The following is a 19,031-nucleotide window of genomic DNA, read 5'->3' as shown; positions in this document are numbered from 1 at the left end:
AAATAAAAAAACAAACAAACAAATTATTTTCGCCGCTGATAGACCAGCAAAGTAAGCAGGGCTTACTCTAGCTACTGCTGAGGAAACTGATGTCAATATGTCAATAATGAAATAAGTGCAGTACCTGCATTTTTCAGGTATTATGTGGATTCTGGATCTTTTTTCAACCCTAAAAGAAAATGATTCAAAGCATTTTATACATCTTCAAACATGTCTGGAGGGTCTATTTAATCGTTCATTTTGGGGCCTTTTTAATCACAGTGCGCGGTAATGCTTTTATTAAGAAACTACAAACCGGAAGTATGACGTTTTATTGCGGGGTAACTCGACACAAACTCAATTCTAGGGTGGATCACAAACTGACGTCTCTCCCTCCCTCTCTTCAGTTTCAATTCAGTCAAATCATAGCGATCTGGCAGCCAGAGGTCCATGCCTCTTCTAATAAGAGAGCAATTAGCACCTTCTGTGGCCGTTTTGTAAGCTCCGGAAAAGAGAAGAACATCCGAGGCAGTCGTGTCCTCAACGAAGTAAACTAAGGTTTCGGCAAACAAAACTGCGGCGACCCCGAAAAACACACAGAAATGGACGAAAAGGCGTTTACAAAAGAAATTGATCAGTGGATCGAGCAGCTCAACGAATGCAAGCAGCTGTCGGAGGGACAAGTGAAAACACTATGTGAAAAGGTAAGATATTTAAAAACAAAAATGACCCCCCCCCCCCCCCCCCAACCCTAAATAACTGTCAACGTCTTCTGTCTCCTTACCGCCGCCTTCCAGACATTCTTAAAATGGCGTCTATAGTGTACATTTCACTGCGCTGTGCGTATATTTGACAATCATTATGAGCGGCTAGCCTTCTCTTTTTAGGGCATTTGGGCTGTTGCCTGTTAGAAATGTCTGGAAATTGTGAATTACAAGCACATGTCGTCGCTTACTGAGGGTTTACCAGCCAGACAGTCAGCCATACTGTGAATTCAAGTCACATACCACATCTACAGCCCTCCTCATTCAGGCTGTCACTGACCTGTAGCATCTCTTTTAGCTAGATGTGGCAGTAAAACTCCGCTTAACGTTGTACGTGTAATGACCGACTGCTTACTTAGTACTGTAACTATACCTCATGTTGTATGTATGTAAACAGGTACGTGGTTGAAAATAAAAAAGATAAGTGAAAGTTTCCAGCAAAGAAGCACTTATTGGAAAAAAAAATTGAAGCCATGGAGAGGCAGGTTGGCCTTTACTGTACAGTTACAGTACCATTCAGTAATTTTTCATCTGTTATGTATGATTACTCTGCATTTCTTACAGGTTGTCAAGAAAGTTGCAATAAACCTCTGACCCCTTGTTCCTCATCTAGCTTCTCATTTACTTGTAAAGCCAATAATTAGTGAGGCAGATGTGTTTACTAGGCCATAAAGTAGTCAATTATCAAATTTAAAACATGACTTCATTGGCCAAAAATATATCACGTGTGTGGCAAATCTCACCTCTGACCCCTTATTATACCTCTGCTCCATTTTCTGGGTCACTTTTCCAGGACATTGTTCCATGTGTCATTTACTCAGGGAAGCACAGAGACAAGTGTAATAAAAATAACTTTGTGACAGAAAACAAAGTGGACCACCAAACAGACAGCTTATTAGACTTCTAGACTTTCCCTCGGACACTGCCATTTGTGTGGTCACAGAGTTGTTGTCAGCACATCTTGGCTTTGATGGTGAACTTTATTTTATTTAACTTCTATAGTTATTCATGCAAACTACAAACTGAATACAAACCATTACCATTATTTTCAGTAACCATGATATTTTTTCTCTGCTCCTCCTTTGGTTGGTAAGCATCCAACCAATGCTGCAGACCCTACTAGGCTTCTACTGCTGGAGTAATTGACACCTCTATCTCTGATTATTGGATGTCAGTGTTAGAAGTCATGGTTGACAGTTTAGTTTTCTGGTATCTTGGTTTTCTTTAAATTCGTATTTACTGTTAGATTTAACCATGATAACAGAGACTACATTTGGACATATTTTTTTTTTAGTTGCCTGTAGTGTTTTTTCATTCTATACTGCAGCTGTATCCCTCCCAGCTCTTAAAAGGACACAAAAACTAGACCCACTACCATGTTTGGAGTGCTAGTCACTGAAGGTTAAGGGCACGCTATTCTCAAGGGGCTTGTTAATCCCAGCATTTGTTTTCTTTTTTCTCCCAGCTTTGATACGGCCAGTTCCAGTAGTTTGCAAATGCATTATTTAGCCCCGTTTTTCACCATGGGTTGAGAACCCAAACTGGGACGTGAGCCATCTCCATGGGGCAGAGTGGTGGTGGTGGACCATGCTGTGACAGTCCTGTGTAAGCTCAAGAAGTTAAACTAGTTAAGCTGTGAGCATGTATTTGGCTCTGCTAATCTTTCTTTGATGATTGAGAAAAAACAGATTGACTGGGGAGCCCTTTGAACAGTTATTAGTTATAAATATGATGGAAAAATGAGCACAGTCAACAAGCTACACAAATAATGTTTTGTTTTTCTTTCCTCTTGCTCTCTTGTTTCCTCCCTAATGCAGCAAAGATGCCATAAAAGTAGTCGAGAGGAAAAAGGAAAGCTGCGTGGTTTCCTCACCCTGAGGCTCTATCATTGTCACAGCGTATATGAACTCAGCTGCTCCAAACTACTGTCTACCTGCATTTATCCACCCGCCCTCTGTGAATTCTCTTAATATCTTCAGCAGAATGTACCTACACAACATCCTCCCCGATTTAAAAATAGCAGAGGATATGATTGATTATGAGTTGCATCACTAACACTATCAAAGCTTTTGTTGCTAAGGGGATCAGAGTGTATGACTCAGGATAACAGTGTTCATTGTGACTCAGAGAACGGCTGTCTCTGTTTTGGGCTGTATGGGGGTGTGGAGGAATGAGATGTGCTGTGCAAACTGTCCTCAGTCTTTTCATTTCTTCTTTCCAGCTGTCTCCAAAAAGGCAGAACATACCAGAGTTCCTGTCTGGTGTCCAGAGCACAGGGACAAGGGAAAACCTATAAGCTTTATCCTGTTAATCAGATGCACATTTTTCAGTTTGTCAGCATTGCAGTATTTCCCTCTCTCAAGGCTCATGATGTATTTTGCAAATATTGTTTGGATACAGAGTTGTGATGTCATCTGTTTGATCAGTTAATAGTGTGATCTGGTTGACAGGTTGAAATTAGGTGACTGCAGACAATCCTCCATTCACTGGAAATGGGTTTTATGTCCTTGCCAGTTACACAGTAAATTTAATTAGATGCACAACATATGCTTCAGATAGAGACATATCCTTTTCATGACCTGTTTTTTTTTCTCTATTCAAAAATAAATCTTTTGAGAGTTACATAACCATTCAAACATTGTTTCTGTCTTTTAAGGGTCAAACCCTGTGCTGTTTATGTCTTTGCTCATTTGATACGCTTATGAGGCATTGTTTACTGACAATTTAGGCTGGATCCAATTCATTTGTCTTGTGTTAGTTTAAATCATCTACAAGTGGAGATTACAAAGTGCTGTACACGGAAAAGAAATAAAAGGCAAAATGGTACAGTAATGTAAATAGGAAATTTCCTTATGAAAGCTGAGGAAATTCTTATTTCACCCAAGTTCATTGTCAAACATAAATATCACATGACATCATCTGAAGTGATGTAATCATTAGGTCATGTGGCGATATTTGGCCAGCTCACTGAGTGAAGTCTTTTGTATGACCTTTGTCTGTGTTCAAACTAGTTTGATGCAGCTTGTCATGGCAGTAAATAAAGCTTTGTTTGCTAATTGATGTCACTATTGTACTTAGAGAAATTAGCAGTTAGCAATTAGTATGCAGCAACACGGTGATCCTCGTGATCACACTTGAGTCAAAATGTCTGATGCTGATTAAAAGGTTGTTGGCATCTCAGCAAAACTCACACACATGGTAGAAAAGCTGACAACACTGACAGTTTGCCATCATTTAGCTGCTCATGGTGCGGATTTCCACTCTGATTATAGTGCTGTTGTTAGGAAGATGCTTAACCTCTAACCACTATAAACTTATTGAGTGAGGTCATCGTTTGTGGTTGTAGTTTTGCCTAGTCGTCAAGCTTAATTTGCCCTAAGTTGTCTCCAGGAGAACCTTTGGCTGTGTTATCTCACTTTAATGGGATTATATTGCGGCAGCCGGGAAAAACGCTGACTTCAGTTCTCAGCACTCGACTAAGAAGTTTGTTGACTGTGTGGCATCTAATGTCTTGGGCAGGGCTGTAATCTGGGCCGAGGTTCCCTCCCTACAGCCCCTCTGTGGTCGGTTCTGCTACAGAGTACTTTGGGCGAGGTGCTTACGTCATATCTACCGTCATCTTTTCATTCACCACTGGGCTGTCATCCATGGTACAAGCTGTGACTCGTCGCCTCGTGAATAAATGGTTTTGAGGTTATCACTAAATCCAAGCTTAAATAGTGAGTTATGAAGATGTTGCCCTGGTGACAGAAGAAGCAGGTCACATTGCATTAGGTTTATGTAATATTTAATCCACTATAACTTAACTCTGTTTTTATTTTTCGTTTACTGTCCTGTTTTTCTTGCAATGTTTTGTTACATGATCATGAAATGAAAAGGCATTTTAGGCTATTTACAAGATATTTTTACAATAAGGTGCAGGTGATAGATATTGATTATGATGTCAACTTGTAACTGGAACCTCTGACTACAACAGCAACAATGAGGTTTATTTATTTACATATGTGGGGTTTTCATTAAAGATGAAAAAGTCTCTTGATTAGGTGGAGAATTAAGAGGATAAAAACTTCACAGAAATAAATTAAAAAGAAATTACAGAGTCATATAGAGTCATACACTGGCAAAGTAAATTTTAGAGGATGTCCTAATGAATTGGGGGGAAGAGATGGCATTTTAAATTATATTGTCTTCGATTGGGTAACTCTACTCACTCTACCCACTGTCTATTATGTTTTTTTTCCTAAGGGAGTCTACTGATCTGAATTTAAAATAGATATATATCTTAATGTTTCATAAAGCAATATAGATTTGTTTGAAACAGAACCAATTGGACAGTTAATCAGTTATAGCCTTCATGGCTGAACAAAACCAAACAACACTGCAGCAATAACACTCTGGCAAGATGTTAACAAAGATCTTGAGGATTAATTCACAGTATATTTATGTCCCTCTAGTAGTACTGTTCGGTAGCCACAGTGTCCTTGAAGTTGTCACGAACCATGACAAAAAAAAGTCGTGATTAACTATCCAAACCTACCACATTTTTTTAACGTTTTTTTTATTTTATTTTTATATTTGCCACATGTAATGCCTCAGGTAATGCTCATTCCAATTCAACCCAAGTAATACTTAATGAAGACAGCTTAAGGTTTAGAACAGTAAATAGTAAGGAGGATCACAGACAGAATGACCTGGTCTACTTAAAATGCATTTTTTTCTGCCCGTATTTGTTAATTTCCCCTCATCTCATTCACAGTAATTAGGAAGGGAGGAAAGGGGTGGATGAAAAATATATTGCTGTTCCACTTTAATACAGGCATGTGGAATATTCTCTCTGGATTAGTGACTCAATTGCTTTAGAGTTCGAAGCCTTGGTCAATCTGTCACCCAGAGCCCAATCGTGAAAGGCCTCCTGCCACATGGTAGTATAGGCACGTGGAGGGTGTGTACGTATCTGTTTGTAATATAGGTCAGCATTGTGCAGTGCTGCAGTCCTGTCCTGGTCACTGTGGGTCTGTCTCTCTCTGTCCCATCTGCCGGGGGTGACAGGCCAACTTCAGCACTCTGTCACCGTCAATTCCCTGTCTCTCTCACCCTGGTCACATTTTATTTTTTGAAATGGATCGATGTGAAACGTCAGTGGCTGCTCAAAATGTTCCCACTAACAACACACCAGGCATTTAGATGGAAGGAGGCACGTGCTTGCCCAAACCAAATCGGCAGTTGCTTTCAACGAGCCTGTTATGTGATAACAATTATATGAACCACACAGAACTCAACAACCCCTGCCTATTGTGGCTGGACAGTGACCTTTTCTCTAGAATCACATATCAGTAAACGCTTGAAAATGGCTGGAGTATAAAAAGCTGGTGTGATTCTTAACCCTTGCCCTCCCCATTTCCATATGTCTCTCTTTTTGCTCTCACACGGCTCAGGAAGTCAGACATGTCTGGTGATCATTCAGCTCAGAGCATTTCTCTCTCTGGCTGAGCTTTGTTCGCTCCCAAGCTTCTTAAAAGAGCTCATCCAGTTGACCGACCCCCTTAGTCAGACCGGCCTGCCAAGCTACACTGATTCCAGGAATAGGCGTTGTTGTGGGTCTCCAGATTTAGTATTAGTACTTTTTAAAGCTTTCCCCTATTTTTAGCTTTGTTTTAATCAGTACTGGTAAAGGCTGCACAATCATGAGGCAGCTGCTTATTGAAAATTATTAACAGAATGTTTGCTTTCCTTTTTAAATCAAACGGAGGTGCACGCTTTTCAGTCTTCATACCAAGAACCCATTCAATACCAATGCATTAAAAAATATCTTTAACAGCTGTATACTACTAACCATGCATGGATGTGATATGATTGCTATAATTGTTGTAGGGCCTGGATCAGGTTTAATCCTTGTAAAACATGAACAAGTACTTCTTTTTTTTTTTTTTTATAAACAGTGGAGACTGCTTATAGTGATTATGGTTACAGTGATCAACAGCTTATATGGATCAAAAAGCTTGGGACAATCATTTCTATACAAATGCTGTTTAAATATAATAATCGAGTAGTCCACTTACAGCGTTCATTTTGGGTCTTTTCATGCTTGACAATATATGGAAAGAGAATTTAAAACTGTTGTAGCCTGTAGCTGTCATATGCCCTTCATCTTATCCCTCCAACCAGCTCTCATTTCATTGCATTGAGTAGCATCACATGAATGTAGATGCTAGAAAAGCTGTGCCGGTTAAAACAGAAACACTGTCAAAATGTAATAATAGGTGGTCTGGCTATTAGTGACCTCAGCCAACAGCTACCGTCCTGCTATTAACCAGAAATCAATTCTTTTATTTTTATCAATACATGACTGTGGAATCGGATTGGTGCATAGACTGGCATACACAATGATTCTCCATATAGTGTTTTAGGCTGTATCGTAAGCATTTCTGATACTAGAATCAGAGCAACTCTAGTTAAAAGCTAACTAAGCTTAGAACTGCATATGTAAAAAAAAAAAAAAAAAAGGAAAAAAAAGGAGAATCTGTCACTTCTCACACAAAGGTGGTTTAAACAAAGCCAAATGATGACCTCTAGCCTATTTTTATCCCGCATCAGCTGACCCACGGAAGAAAATCCTCTAAATATTTTGAGTGTTCCATCAGTGTGTGAGTGTCCCCACGTTTGCATTGAATCAGCTGACAACAGTAACCAAGTGTTTCCTCTAAAAACAGTAGGGCTGTAGGCCACATACTGAGTCATACACTTCTTTTTAGTCCAGATTGACTTTTCCATGCAGTGGCTGACTGTTCTGCCACAGCTCTCCTAACTAGAGCTGAGTCTTCTTAAAGTAATAATCAGAGTAAACCAAGTGTTTCATCCAGAAACACCAGCAACTGTTCTCCACTCTCCACTCCTTGGCGTTTGAAGCATCACACTAATTGATTTTTAGGAAATGTTGCAGTGCAACCAGAGCTGTCTTTCCAAGTGTTGCAAGGCAGGCCCACAGAAAACTAGACACACACACACATACCAGGGTTTATTTCCTTGGAGAGATTATGGTGGTGATGTTGGGGGTTGTGTTGTAATCACTGTGTAGCATCTTAATGTAGACCCCACTGGAGAGCGATGTGGAAATTGTGCAGAGAGGCTGGCAGGAAATTGTCTGTTCCTGAAATAAAGATGGAGAACAAAGAATGAGATAGAAAATTACAGTGTATAGAGCATGTGATTGCGGTGCAGGGTCACATGGATTTTCCTGCATTTGAATTAGCAGAACACAGTAAAGCAGAACACATCACATAAATTGGAGAAAATGGTATACAAGTAAAATGGCAAGTTATTGATAAAAAAAATTATTTGATATCTAAATAGACATCAGGATTATGAGTATGATCATATTTTATAAAAATGGACCATCTTGACTTTTGTGAAGCTTTAAGCTTCTTTGGGTTTGGTTGTATGAGTTTTGGTATTTCTCACTTTAAATGTTTTTTTTTTAATTTTCTTTATTTTTCAATCCATGAACCACAGTTAAATGTGTGTGTGTGTTTTTTTTTTTGGTGTTTTTTTTAGGCTAAAGAGATCCTCACCAAGGAATCAAATGTTCAGGAGGTGAGATGTCCTGTGACGGTGTGTGGCGACGTGCACGGCCAGTTCCATGACCTTATGGAGCTGTTTAAAATCGGAGGGAAATCTCCAGACACAAACTATTTGTTTATGGGAGACTATGTGGACAGAGGGTACTACTCCGTAGAAACCGTCACTTTACTAGTAGCACTTAAGGTGAGTATTCTAATAATTTAAAAAGTCCTCACACATTTGACTTATTCCAAAACTGAAATTTGATAGGGCTTTCTAGAAAAAAAAACAAAAAAAAAAACATCTCTGCTCGTGTTTCAGGTACGCTTCCGGGAGCGCATCACAATCCTCAGAGGGAACCATGAGAGCAGACAGATCACACAAGTGTATGGCTTCTATGACGAGTGCCTAAGGAAATATGGTAATGCCAATGTTTGGAAGTACTTCACAGACCTGTTCGATTACCTCCCCCTCACTGCCTTGGTAGACTCTCAGGTGAGAATAAACGTCGGTTGGTTTCACATTTATAAATATAGACTGTGCAGTGACTGAACAGGACTTAATGTTTTGATAGAATTTAATGTTTTTGTCAAATTTTCTTCTTCTCCTTACAGATTTTCTGCCTTCATGGAGGCCTGTCACCGTCCATAGATACATTGGATCACATTAGAGCACTGGACCGTTTACAGGAAGTGCCACATGAGGTAAAGACAATACTTAAATGTGTGTATAATTTTCAAAAGCAAAGATATCAAAAGCTAAAGAATTTAATGGAAAAGGACAAGATTTGGTGGAAAATAACTGTTATCACTTGATCATGACCAATACATAAAAAGCACAAAGGAAGTAATGTGTTGATATTCTCCTCTCTCCATAATTCACTATATTTGCAGATGGTAGCTGTTCAGTTAATCAATAGCAGAGCTGTGTCAGTGTTCCCTTGCTAACATCCTCCTCCTCCTCTTTGCCCTCCGCAGGGTCCCATGTGTGACCTGCTGTGGTCAGACCCTGACGACCGCGGTGGCTGGGGCATCTCTCCTCGAGGAGCCGGCTACACTTTCGGTCAGGACATCTCGGAGACTTTCAACCACGCCAACCGCCTCACACTGGTGTCCCGTGCCCACCAGCTGGTTATGGAGGTTTGTGTCACCATGCATGTTTGTACAGACGTCTGAATGATTGTTAGTTATGTAAAGTGGCTGTTATAGTATATAAACTTCCCAGCTACAGTCAAGAACCACTCCTACTGCTCTAGAAAGCAAAAGAGCGGACAGTCAAAACACCAGCTAGCTCTGTCATACTGAGTTCAAGAACATGGTGTGCAGTTCAGATCTGCATTATAGTAACACTTTTTTCCTGAATTATACATCTCCAGTGAATAATACATCTGCTTCCCCCAGGGTTACAACTGGTGCCATGAGAGGAATGTGGTGACAATATTTAGTGCTCCCAACTACTGCTACCGCTGTGGCAACCAAGCAGCTATCATGGAACTAGATGACACCCTCAAATACTCATTGTAAGTATATTTAAAAAAAAAAAATAGAGTTGGTGAAGCTGAAGCTGTGCATGACTTTAGAGTATTTTTTTCACATTAGCTAGAGCTATAGGCTTTGCTAAATGCAAATTATGTGCAAAATATTAATATCACTGCTGACATGTATTATACTTAGAATATGTATGACATGAAAATGGCTAAACAGCCAATGTTTTTTTCTGCTTTTTATTCCCTCCTCTACCCAGCTTGCAGTTTGATCCTGCGCCTCGCAGAGGGGAGCCTCATGTCACTCGTCGCACCCCAGACTACTTCCTGTAAACTCTGACCTTCGACCCTTGTACAGTCAAGTCCAGTATTGCCATGATATATGACCTTCAACCGATAACAGCATGAATGAGGAAGGGGAGGGTGGGAGACTGGGGGGGCTACACAGCAGTGCACATTGTATATCCACACAAAGACCTATTTAAGCATTTAGCAAAAACAATGTCTGTGTGTCTATGGATGGACCAAAAGGTGTGTGCCATAATCATTACAATATTCATTGCTGAGGACCTGAGGACTTGTATTGAAAATCCCTCCCACTATGTTCAACAACAGTGATGTTTAAATTCCTCATCCTGTACCTGTGTAGCTGACTGACGGCACCGAGGTCCAAGACAAAAATTTGCTACTTCAGATGCGGCTGTTTGAATCCCACATGCCATGGCTTATTATATTTAGGAGATCAGAACATGATCTGTTTGCACTTTTGTAAATCTAAAGAAATGTATCATATGTCAAAAGATGAAAAAGATTTCACACTACAGATTTTTTTTTTTTTTTTCTTTTTTGATTTTTCTTTTTTTTTCTTTTTTTTTTAAATTACAAATTACAAATAAAGCCCCCATCAGGCAAGGTTTACACAAGGTTTCTTTGTCCTGTGTAACTTTTAAGCAAAACTTCTTATGCAGTTACCCAGCTTGGTCTATATGATTGACAGATGATGGAGTGCTCATCCACATCAACTCACTGACTCCCTCTGAACTACAGAGTCTGTATTAACCAAACCATTTGAATAATAAAGACAAAGGTGGCTCCTTGATGTGAATGTGCTGTTTTCTTTTTATGATACTGAAAAAATTTGCCCTTAATTAGATGACAACTGTAGTTAGGTACATACGACCTGTAATTAATTTTGAATTTAACCACCTGGAAATCCGCCAGTTCACCAACTAGTCAGTAGGTCAGCCATCTGGCCCGCAGTTTGGCTGGCAGTGCTACATTTAAGGAATTAGTTCAGGGTGTGTTTTGGAAAGGTTTGCACACACTCATGGCTGCCTTCCTCTTGGACAGTGTCACTCTAGTGGTACCCTGAACTATCTGTCAACTAGATAGCTGTTTGTTTCTTTTATCAAGAAAAAGTTCAAAAAAGCTAAAGTATTTACTATTAAGTTTAGACTATAAGATTCTATAGTCTTTACCTCAGAATAGTTTTCAAGCACTACCAGAAATAAATGTAAATATGAGTAAAACAAATGAACCAGCCAAAAAAAAGGCAGGATTTACATTGAGTTAAAGATGTGCGACATATTACTTTGTAATTTGTTTATTATTTATTTTGGCTTGGATAATATTACTGTTTTCCTACTGTTTGTTTGTTGTCATACAGACATACAGTATATGAAATACATTATGCCTAATGTGCATACTTGCTTTCATTTGTCCACTGCTGCAGCTAAAGTGCTGTGCTGCTTGACATTTAAAACAATATAACATGGGGTGGGAAAAATACTAATTTTTAGTATGTTATGTATGAAAAAAGCAGTAGTGATGCAACATACAGAAATAGGTTAAATGGTACTTTTGCACTCAAAGTTTGGGAACATCAGCTTTCGAGGAGTACTTGAAGGCACCACAGAATCAGCTGGAAAGGATGCGCACTGAGGAAAAAGCGCCACTCCATGGTAGCTTTATCACTACATTATACAACACAGTAACTACAGTCATCATGCACACAGATTTTAAGCTTATTTTTCAAAACTGTAAAACTAACTGGACAAGACAAGTTTTAATATATTGTATCCCAAATACAGTGATGGAAAGTAACTAAGTACATTTACAAAATGACTGTACTTAAATACAATTTTGAGGTACTTGAAGTCTACTTTAATTGACTGGCGTAATGTTTAGTACTTTACACTTCTAATCCACTACATTTCAGAATGAAGTATTGTTCTTTTCACGGCACTACATTTATGATAGCTGAAGTAACTTTTCATATTAATATTTGATATAAAACACTTATGGTAAGTGTATAAAACAGCGTCTAGTTGTGTCTCCTTTTCATGTTTCAGATTTTTCCCAGTTGTTTGCGCTCCCGGTGAAGAGACACTCTAAACCTCTCAGTTAGTTTCATTTAAATAACTGAGACCTATTTAACAGTCCTCTGTTGCTTAAATAGAAAAGGGTTGGGCATCAAGCACATTCTTTGTATCACACAAAACGATAGTCCAATATCAATCTGCTTGATCTCTAAACTTGATCGTGTATATATTTGATAAACATAAATAAGTAAAACATTTCCCATACTAGTGCGTCACATGTCAAGCTTTGAAAAAAAAAAAATGAAAACGGGGTTAGATAAACAGGAAAAGCTGCTCTCATGCGGCCACCCCCCTTCTTTCCCTCCAGCATCTGACAAAGCGATCGTCAGCCTCTGAGCGGCAGGCTCACCAGGTTGATCCAGAGACTTCCAGCCGCTCTACGGTGCCTCCGCGTCTGCCAGGCCCCGCTGTTGACTACAGAGGAGTTTTCACCTCTGGATCTGAATTAAAACATTAACGGTAAAATCGAATGTGCCGTTTTATATTTTGTTCACCTGTGAAGACTGAGATCAAAACGATTATTTTTATATTTTGTTTGCATATTTATTTGCCTGATTGTGGTTGCTAAGAGGCCTGACTGACGTAGCAGGGCGCTAGCGCAACGTTAAGCTAATATGCTAGCATTGTGCGTGGTAATGCTAGCTGCCCGGTTAGTTCACTGTTAAACCCAGATTATTTTTCGTTGTCCAAAACGCACAGCACTCTCTGGTGTTTCATGCATGATAGGAATCCCCTTTAGGGTTTTCAGTTATGAAAGGTATCTGATATCAAGCCAGCTACTTGGTTAGCATTACCCTCGGTTAGCCTGTGTTAATAGGCAGCTAAATGTATCGTAGGTTAGCTTGTTGGTAACGGTAGCGCTTCTCGCTAACCACTTGTCTGTTGATTTGATTTTGCTAATAACAACGCCCGCGTAGGTAACCTTAGAATATGTTAACATTTCTTCCATGTGTATCGTTACCACAGTAGATATTAATTATTAATTATGTGAACCGTTTATTCCGGGATAACTCACAAGTTGTCAAGTAGTTAGATAGCTGTAGCGTTAGCAATAACCAGACGTAGAATTAGTGTCATCTGTAAAGGGTGAGTTTATTTTGTTGGCTAATCAAAGTTTGTACACATGTGTTAATGTAGCTACAACTTACTGTCTTTATTTATTTATTCCAATTGTTGCACTCTACAGATAATGCCCACAATAAAACTACAGAGTTCGGATGGGGAAATCTTCGAGGTGGACGTTGAGATAGCCAAGCAGTCTGTCACCATCAAGACCATGTTAGAAGGTATAACTTTCAAATGATCATAAACTCTCAAGTCCATTGCATTTTCCCCTGCACTAATCTAGGGGTTACATTCTACTTAAATAAATGCACCACATCTTCTGGTAGATACAGTGCAGACAGATGTGTGACATTCACATGTGACATTCATTGATTCTTTGGCAGATTTGGGAATGGATGATGAAGGAGACGATGACCCAGTTCCCCTCCCTAATGTGAACGCTGCCATCCTCAAGAAGGTACAAAGTACACACACACACACACACACACACACACACACACACACAGACCATATCACATCACACATGTTCACACACCTATGATGACAAACAGTCTATGTCAGACTTGTACTTAAAAAAAAGATTTGTTTTGTTGAAGTATTGTTACTGTCAAACTTGCCCACTGAGGGCTCAAAAATGTCTAGACATGTTTCCTTCATGTTGAATTGTTAAATTCAGTGTTGTCAATAATGATTTACATTCACAAATGATATGTTCAAATAAAGAAAACTCGTGTATGGTCAACATAAATCTTCCAGTAGTAGTTTGGGTGTTTTTTTCCCTTCTTGAGCAAAAAGCATGAGTTAGTGATTGCCATGGGTGTTTTTCATCTGACTTGTACATGAAGGGGAGATGATGCTGCTTTAAGTCAAAAATTCTATAAAAACAGATTGAATTTTGTATCCATGTACTCTGCACTCACATGCCAATTTGTTAGTCTTTTTTATGAGTTTTTGTTGAAGCTGTTTTGAGAGGTGTTGATTCAACTTCAGTCATTTTGGAGCGTGTAGTTTGTGGTGCTGATGAAAACCCCTGCAGGATAATGGAACACAGGATAATGATAATATTTCTAGTAGTACACACACACACACACACACACACACACAGCTTTGTTTTAACAAGTTGGAACTAATAAACTGACAACTGAGTGTGTTTGTGGTTTGTCAAAACATTGTCAAAATTATAATTTTTTTTTACTGTTAATCTATCACTCACTGAAACACAAGCTATTTGATTCCTTCTTGGCCTTGCTAAATTGTTCCTGTCAGTAAACTGACTAATCGTGTTTGTGGGAGCAGAGGGATCTGAAGGCCTGTTTCTTTGTCTGTTCAACAAGTTCATGCTTGTATTCCAGACATACAGTTATTTAAATAATAGGGTTTTAAGATTCTAATGCTCTTAATCCATTTGGAGACGTTGAATTTTTGTATCTAACACATTTCTCTAAACCAAAAGAATAAAACAAGCAAGAGAAAGAAGTCGCACAGTGATACTATATGAGAGGAACAATTTTAGTGTGGTATTTAAACCTTTTGTGCACAGTTTTAAATGTAGAGATGAAAGATGCCGTGCATATTTATTTACCTTGATTAAAGTTGCCTGTGTTTGTGTTTGCCCGCACACATTTTTTTCCCAGGTGATTCAGTGGTGCACTCATCACAAAGATGACCCTCCTCCTCCTGAGGACGATGAGAACAAGGAGAAGAGGACAGATGACATTCCTGTGTGGGACCAGGAGTTCCTTAAAGTGGACCAAGGCACCTTGTTTGAACTCATTCTGGTAAATACAGTTTGCATTACATTACATTTACATTAGATTGAGCTACAGTGTATTCAGGAAGTGTTCAGAGAGCCTTATGGTAAAATAAAAAAACAAAAAAAACAAACAAAAAACATGAGGTTGAAGGAAGAGCACAGTGGACTCCGTAGTTCTTAAATGGGATAAGTTTAGAACAATCTAAGTTTGGACTGTACCTGAAGCTGGCTGTCTTGCCAAACTGCGTGATCAAGAGAGAAGGGCCTTGGTAAGAGAGATGACCAAGATCCCGATGGCCACCTTGGCTGAGCTCCAGAGAACCTGTGTAGAGATGAAACTTCCAGAAGGACAAATAATTGTAAGCGTCATGTGTGGTTTCCTCTGTGCCACCACACAATCTGTATATAGATGGGTGTGTGCCTTTCCAAATCATGTACAATCAATTGAATTTACCACAGGTGGATCCAATCAAGGTGTAGAAACATGTGATCAAGATAAATGGGAGGCACCTGAGCTAAATTTTACAGCATAAGTGTCATAGCAAAGGGACTGAATACTTATGTGATACTTCTGTTTTTTCCCTTTTTTTTTAATAAATTTGAGAACATTTGTAAAATTCTGTTTTCACTTTAATTATGGGGTATTGAGTGCAGATGATGAAGGAATTTTTTTTGTCAGTTTTAGCATAAGCCTGCAACATAACAAAATGTGAAAAAAAAAAATCAATGGTTATGAAGACTCTCTGAATGCTCTGTACATTAATTCCCAGGAAGCCGACACTAACCTTAACCATTACATTTGAACAACGTTTCTTAACCAGTACTATGTGAGAATTCTGTTTATATAAAAATGTCAATGTTCATTTCACTCATTCTGTTTGTGATGTGGGTTTAATTTGGCGCAAAAACCTTTCCACATAATGTCATGTCATCAATCTGCGGAGACACTAAACAGTGTTCTGTTTAATAACATTTTATATTCAACAAGCCCGAGCGCTCTGTGGAACACAAAGACAAACCAGAACATCTCTACAGTGAGGATATTGCTCGTTTCTGTCTGTTCACTAGTGTTCCAGTTTTGAACCAGAGCTTTTCAAAAATGTTAATCCAGGGTGATTGTAGCAGAATTAGTTTCAGTGGGCGAACAAAAACCCTGCCTTGCTTGAACTCGCTCTTTGGAGCTAACTGATCCCAAGTTATCCCCTTAAGTTGTTGACAGTGAGGAAGCATCAGAAAATCAGGAACTCATGAAAAGCCACTGAAATCCTGATTTGATATACTGTGAATCACCTTTACTGTGACATTCTCCTCTGCTTTAGTGCCAGCTTTTGTCATCTACTTGTGTGCATTTCTTTTGTGATCCCTCCTTTGCTGCAGTCTGTTTTTTTTAACTCACTACTGTGGCAAAGTACTGAGTTTTCATTTTGTTAACAGAGATATAAAAGTTGCTTAGCAACAGCTGGGAGATGGGTGGTTTGGGTGACTGCCGCAGAAGAGGCAGGGATTTGAAAGGACTGTTTTTAAGTGGAAAAACAACAGGGAGTTTTCTGTGGGCAACATGTGAAGGAAAATCAGGCAGAACACGTGAAAGGTAACCCAAGCAGAGATTAGGAAATAGGTGTTGCCATAGCTATGGGCTTCCAGGAAGTGAAACACAAGTCGTGGTGTCTGTCACTTGAGTGGATTTAAACAGCACCTCCCCCCCGGCTGTTTGAATGTGTTTACATGCACAGGTGCTTTAGAGGCAGAGGTGCAGGTGCTCCCGGGTCATATGAAAATGAAAATGAATGCAAAGCGTTGTCGGTGGCTGTTGAATGGTGTATGTAAAGTTCAAGAGGTTATGACAGGATGTGAGTTCACTGGAACACAGCAGGAGGTGATGTTTTGTTTAGTGATCTCAATCAAGTGCTGTTTTTGTCTGGTTATCTGTTTTTTTGTTTTTTAAAACATGAACGCATACAATCCTGGAAGATTACTATTGCTACTGTTTACCTCATGGTTTTGCGTGGCAAAGGATAAAATGATTGTTGTCATGATAACACACTAGAGTTATCATAGTGGCATAAACAGCTGCGTTGTGTTGTGATAAGCCGTAGGCTCTGCTCAGACTTGGTTTTAATACGTGATCTGGATACTGTAAGTGGATAATGACATCTGATCTACAGGATCTTTCTCATTAGCTCGATTCTGCCCGTGTGTGATTGAATCTGAATATGCAATTATTTGACAGGGCTGCTGTGTCCCAGGTCAAGGGAATGAATATTATGGATGACAACATTCATTTTTGAATATCTTTTTGCAAAGGAAGACTTTCACACTACTACTACTTGTAGCTTTTCCTGGGCTTGCTTAGCCTTAGCACCTTTCAACTTTCTTCTGATCACAACCTCCTCCTACTGATATGGTCTGACCGATCCAATCGCATTCTGATCACAGTGCATTCTGTGTGCATTTACACCTGCATTAATGTTTTTCCTTAGCTAGGTCTCTTTACTTTGGTGCCTAACGTGAATCCAAAACAAAATGCTCTCGGTTGGTTGGTTAATAAACCTGTAAGTGTTGATATTTCCCTTGAAAGTCTAAGGTGTCATTCCGTCCTTTTATAGCCTTCCTCTCCCTGCCACCTCCCTCTGCTCCTCTTCATCTCACTGTTGTCTTCTCTGTTTAGGCTGCCAACTATTTGGACATCAAAGGCCTGTTAGATGTCACTTGCAAGACGGTGGCCAACATGATCAAAGGCAAAACCCCAGAGGAGATCAGGAAGACTTTCAACATCAAAAATGATTTCACAGAGGAGGAGGAAGCCCAGGTAGTTATTCCATCCATCATCTGTCTGTCAGAAAAGGTCTTATATACTCTACCGGTCAAAAGTATTAGAACACCTGATTTCTTTTCCCTGTTGTTGAAATTGAAATGTCTGTTTAATTAATAAAGAAATCATGGAATCTTAAATCCTACATTTAATCCACTCAGCAGACGAACACACTAGAGGTGTTCTGTATACAATGGCATTCAAATATAGTTCAGAAAGTTTGTCCCAACACTGTTGCAGAAATTCACACAAATGTTTTGCACATGCAGGTTGCTTTGCTTTCACCTTCTGTACAGTTCATGCTAAATCAGCTCCAAGGGGTTCAAGTGGTGTGCTAAAACTTTTGATCGGCGGTGTAACTCATGAGAACTGGATTGCTTTGGAATGTTGCTCAAGATAAATTAAAAAAAGGAAAAGAAAAGAAAACATAAATAAAATCAAACCTTTCTAACCTGTGTGAGGAATCACAGCTTTGAGAGTTGACTCTTTCTTGTCGCTCCTCTCATCCACAGGTACGCAAAGAGAACCAGTGGTGTGAAGAGAAGTAAAGGGGAAGATCCTGCCAACACTACCACACTGAAAAGGATTGTCCCTGCTAACTGGTTGCACTGGCGTTGTTCATACTTGTTAATATTTACATTTAGTATATTTAGAGCCACATGCCCACATCCCCTTTCCTCAATTTCTGTATACCAATAGCATGACCATTTTAACTTGCCTGTGTGGTGTTTATTAATTTAAGTAAAGAAGCTCTTTTCTGTTTCCAAACTCTCATGTTGTGTATTCACATAAAATAAAAAGTCCTGGTTTCATGGCTTTGTACCCTTAAAGATTAGAAGACAGTCCTTTCATATTTCCCCTATTATTAATTGCTATGGTTGTCTTTTTTACTGGACATGTTTGTTTTCTTTTAGGTTAATTGATTAAATAAAATGGCTTTTTTGACAATGGAAATGAAAGGGTGAATATTATTTTTGCCCAGTAAATGCATTTGTTCTGTGAAACCATGTTAAGAGAGGGATGAGGTGTTAAAAGGAAAAGTGAGGTTTGAGGTGGAAAAGATGTTTGTTTTTTTTCGCTTAATGTCCTCTGGACTTGAAGTACGTGTGTGTCGTCACACAGTGTTGGGTAACTCATTTCTAATTCATGTTGTATTGAATAGGAAACTTCTCAGATAAGCTGGCTTTTTGGATGGTTACACATATACTGAAGGAGTAAATAAAACATATAAAAAGGT

General features: G+C 39.2%; 2 protein-coding genes across 2 annotated transcripts; both read left to right on the top strand.

The window, feature by feature from the left end:
* Window positions 1-359: 359 nt before the first annotated feature.
* ppp2ca (protein phosphatase 2 catalytic subunit alpha) lies at window positions 360-10,196 on the top strand. The gene is made up of 7 exons (XM_022762405.1): window positions 360-683; window positions 8,295-8,504; window positions 8,622-8,795; window positions 8,915-9,004; window positions 9,278-9,439; window positions 9,701-9,819; window positions 10,044-10,196. Exons 1-7 carry the CDS (start codon window positions 582-584, stop codon window positions 10,114-10,116), a joined length of 930 nt encoding a protein of 309 aa, XP_022618126.1. The 5' UTR covers window positions 360-581; the 3' UTR covers window positions 10,117-10,196.
* Window positions 10,197-12,469: 2,273 nt separating this feature from the next.
* skp1 (S-phase kinase associated protein 1) lies at window positions 12,470-19,031 on the top strand. Its single transcript, XM_022762804.1, has 6 exons — window positions 12,470-12,623; window positions 13,351-13,450; window positions 13,613-13,686; window positions 14,864-15,007; window positions 17,651-17,791; window positions 18,307-19,031. The coding sequence occupies exons 2-6, from the start codon at window positions 13,354-13,356 to the stop codon at window positions 18,340-18,342; spliced, it is 492 nt and encodes a 163-aa protein (XP_022618525.1). The 5' UTR covers window positions 12,470-12,623; window positions 13,351-13,353; the 3' UTR covers window positions 18,343-19,031.

The sequence above is a fragment of the Seriola dumerili genome, unplaced genomic scaffold (assembly GCF_002260705.1).
Source record: "Seriola dumerili isolate Sdu_G_001 unplaced genomic scaffold, Sdu_1.0 BDQW01000449.1, whole genome shotgun sequence".
Taxonomy (NCBI): Eukaryota; Metazoa; Chordata; class Actinopteri; order Carangiformes; family Carangidae; genus Seriola; species Seriola dumerili.
This window is presented reverse-complemented; position numbering and strand designations above follow the sequence as displayed.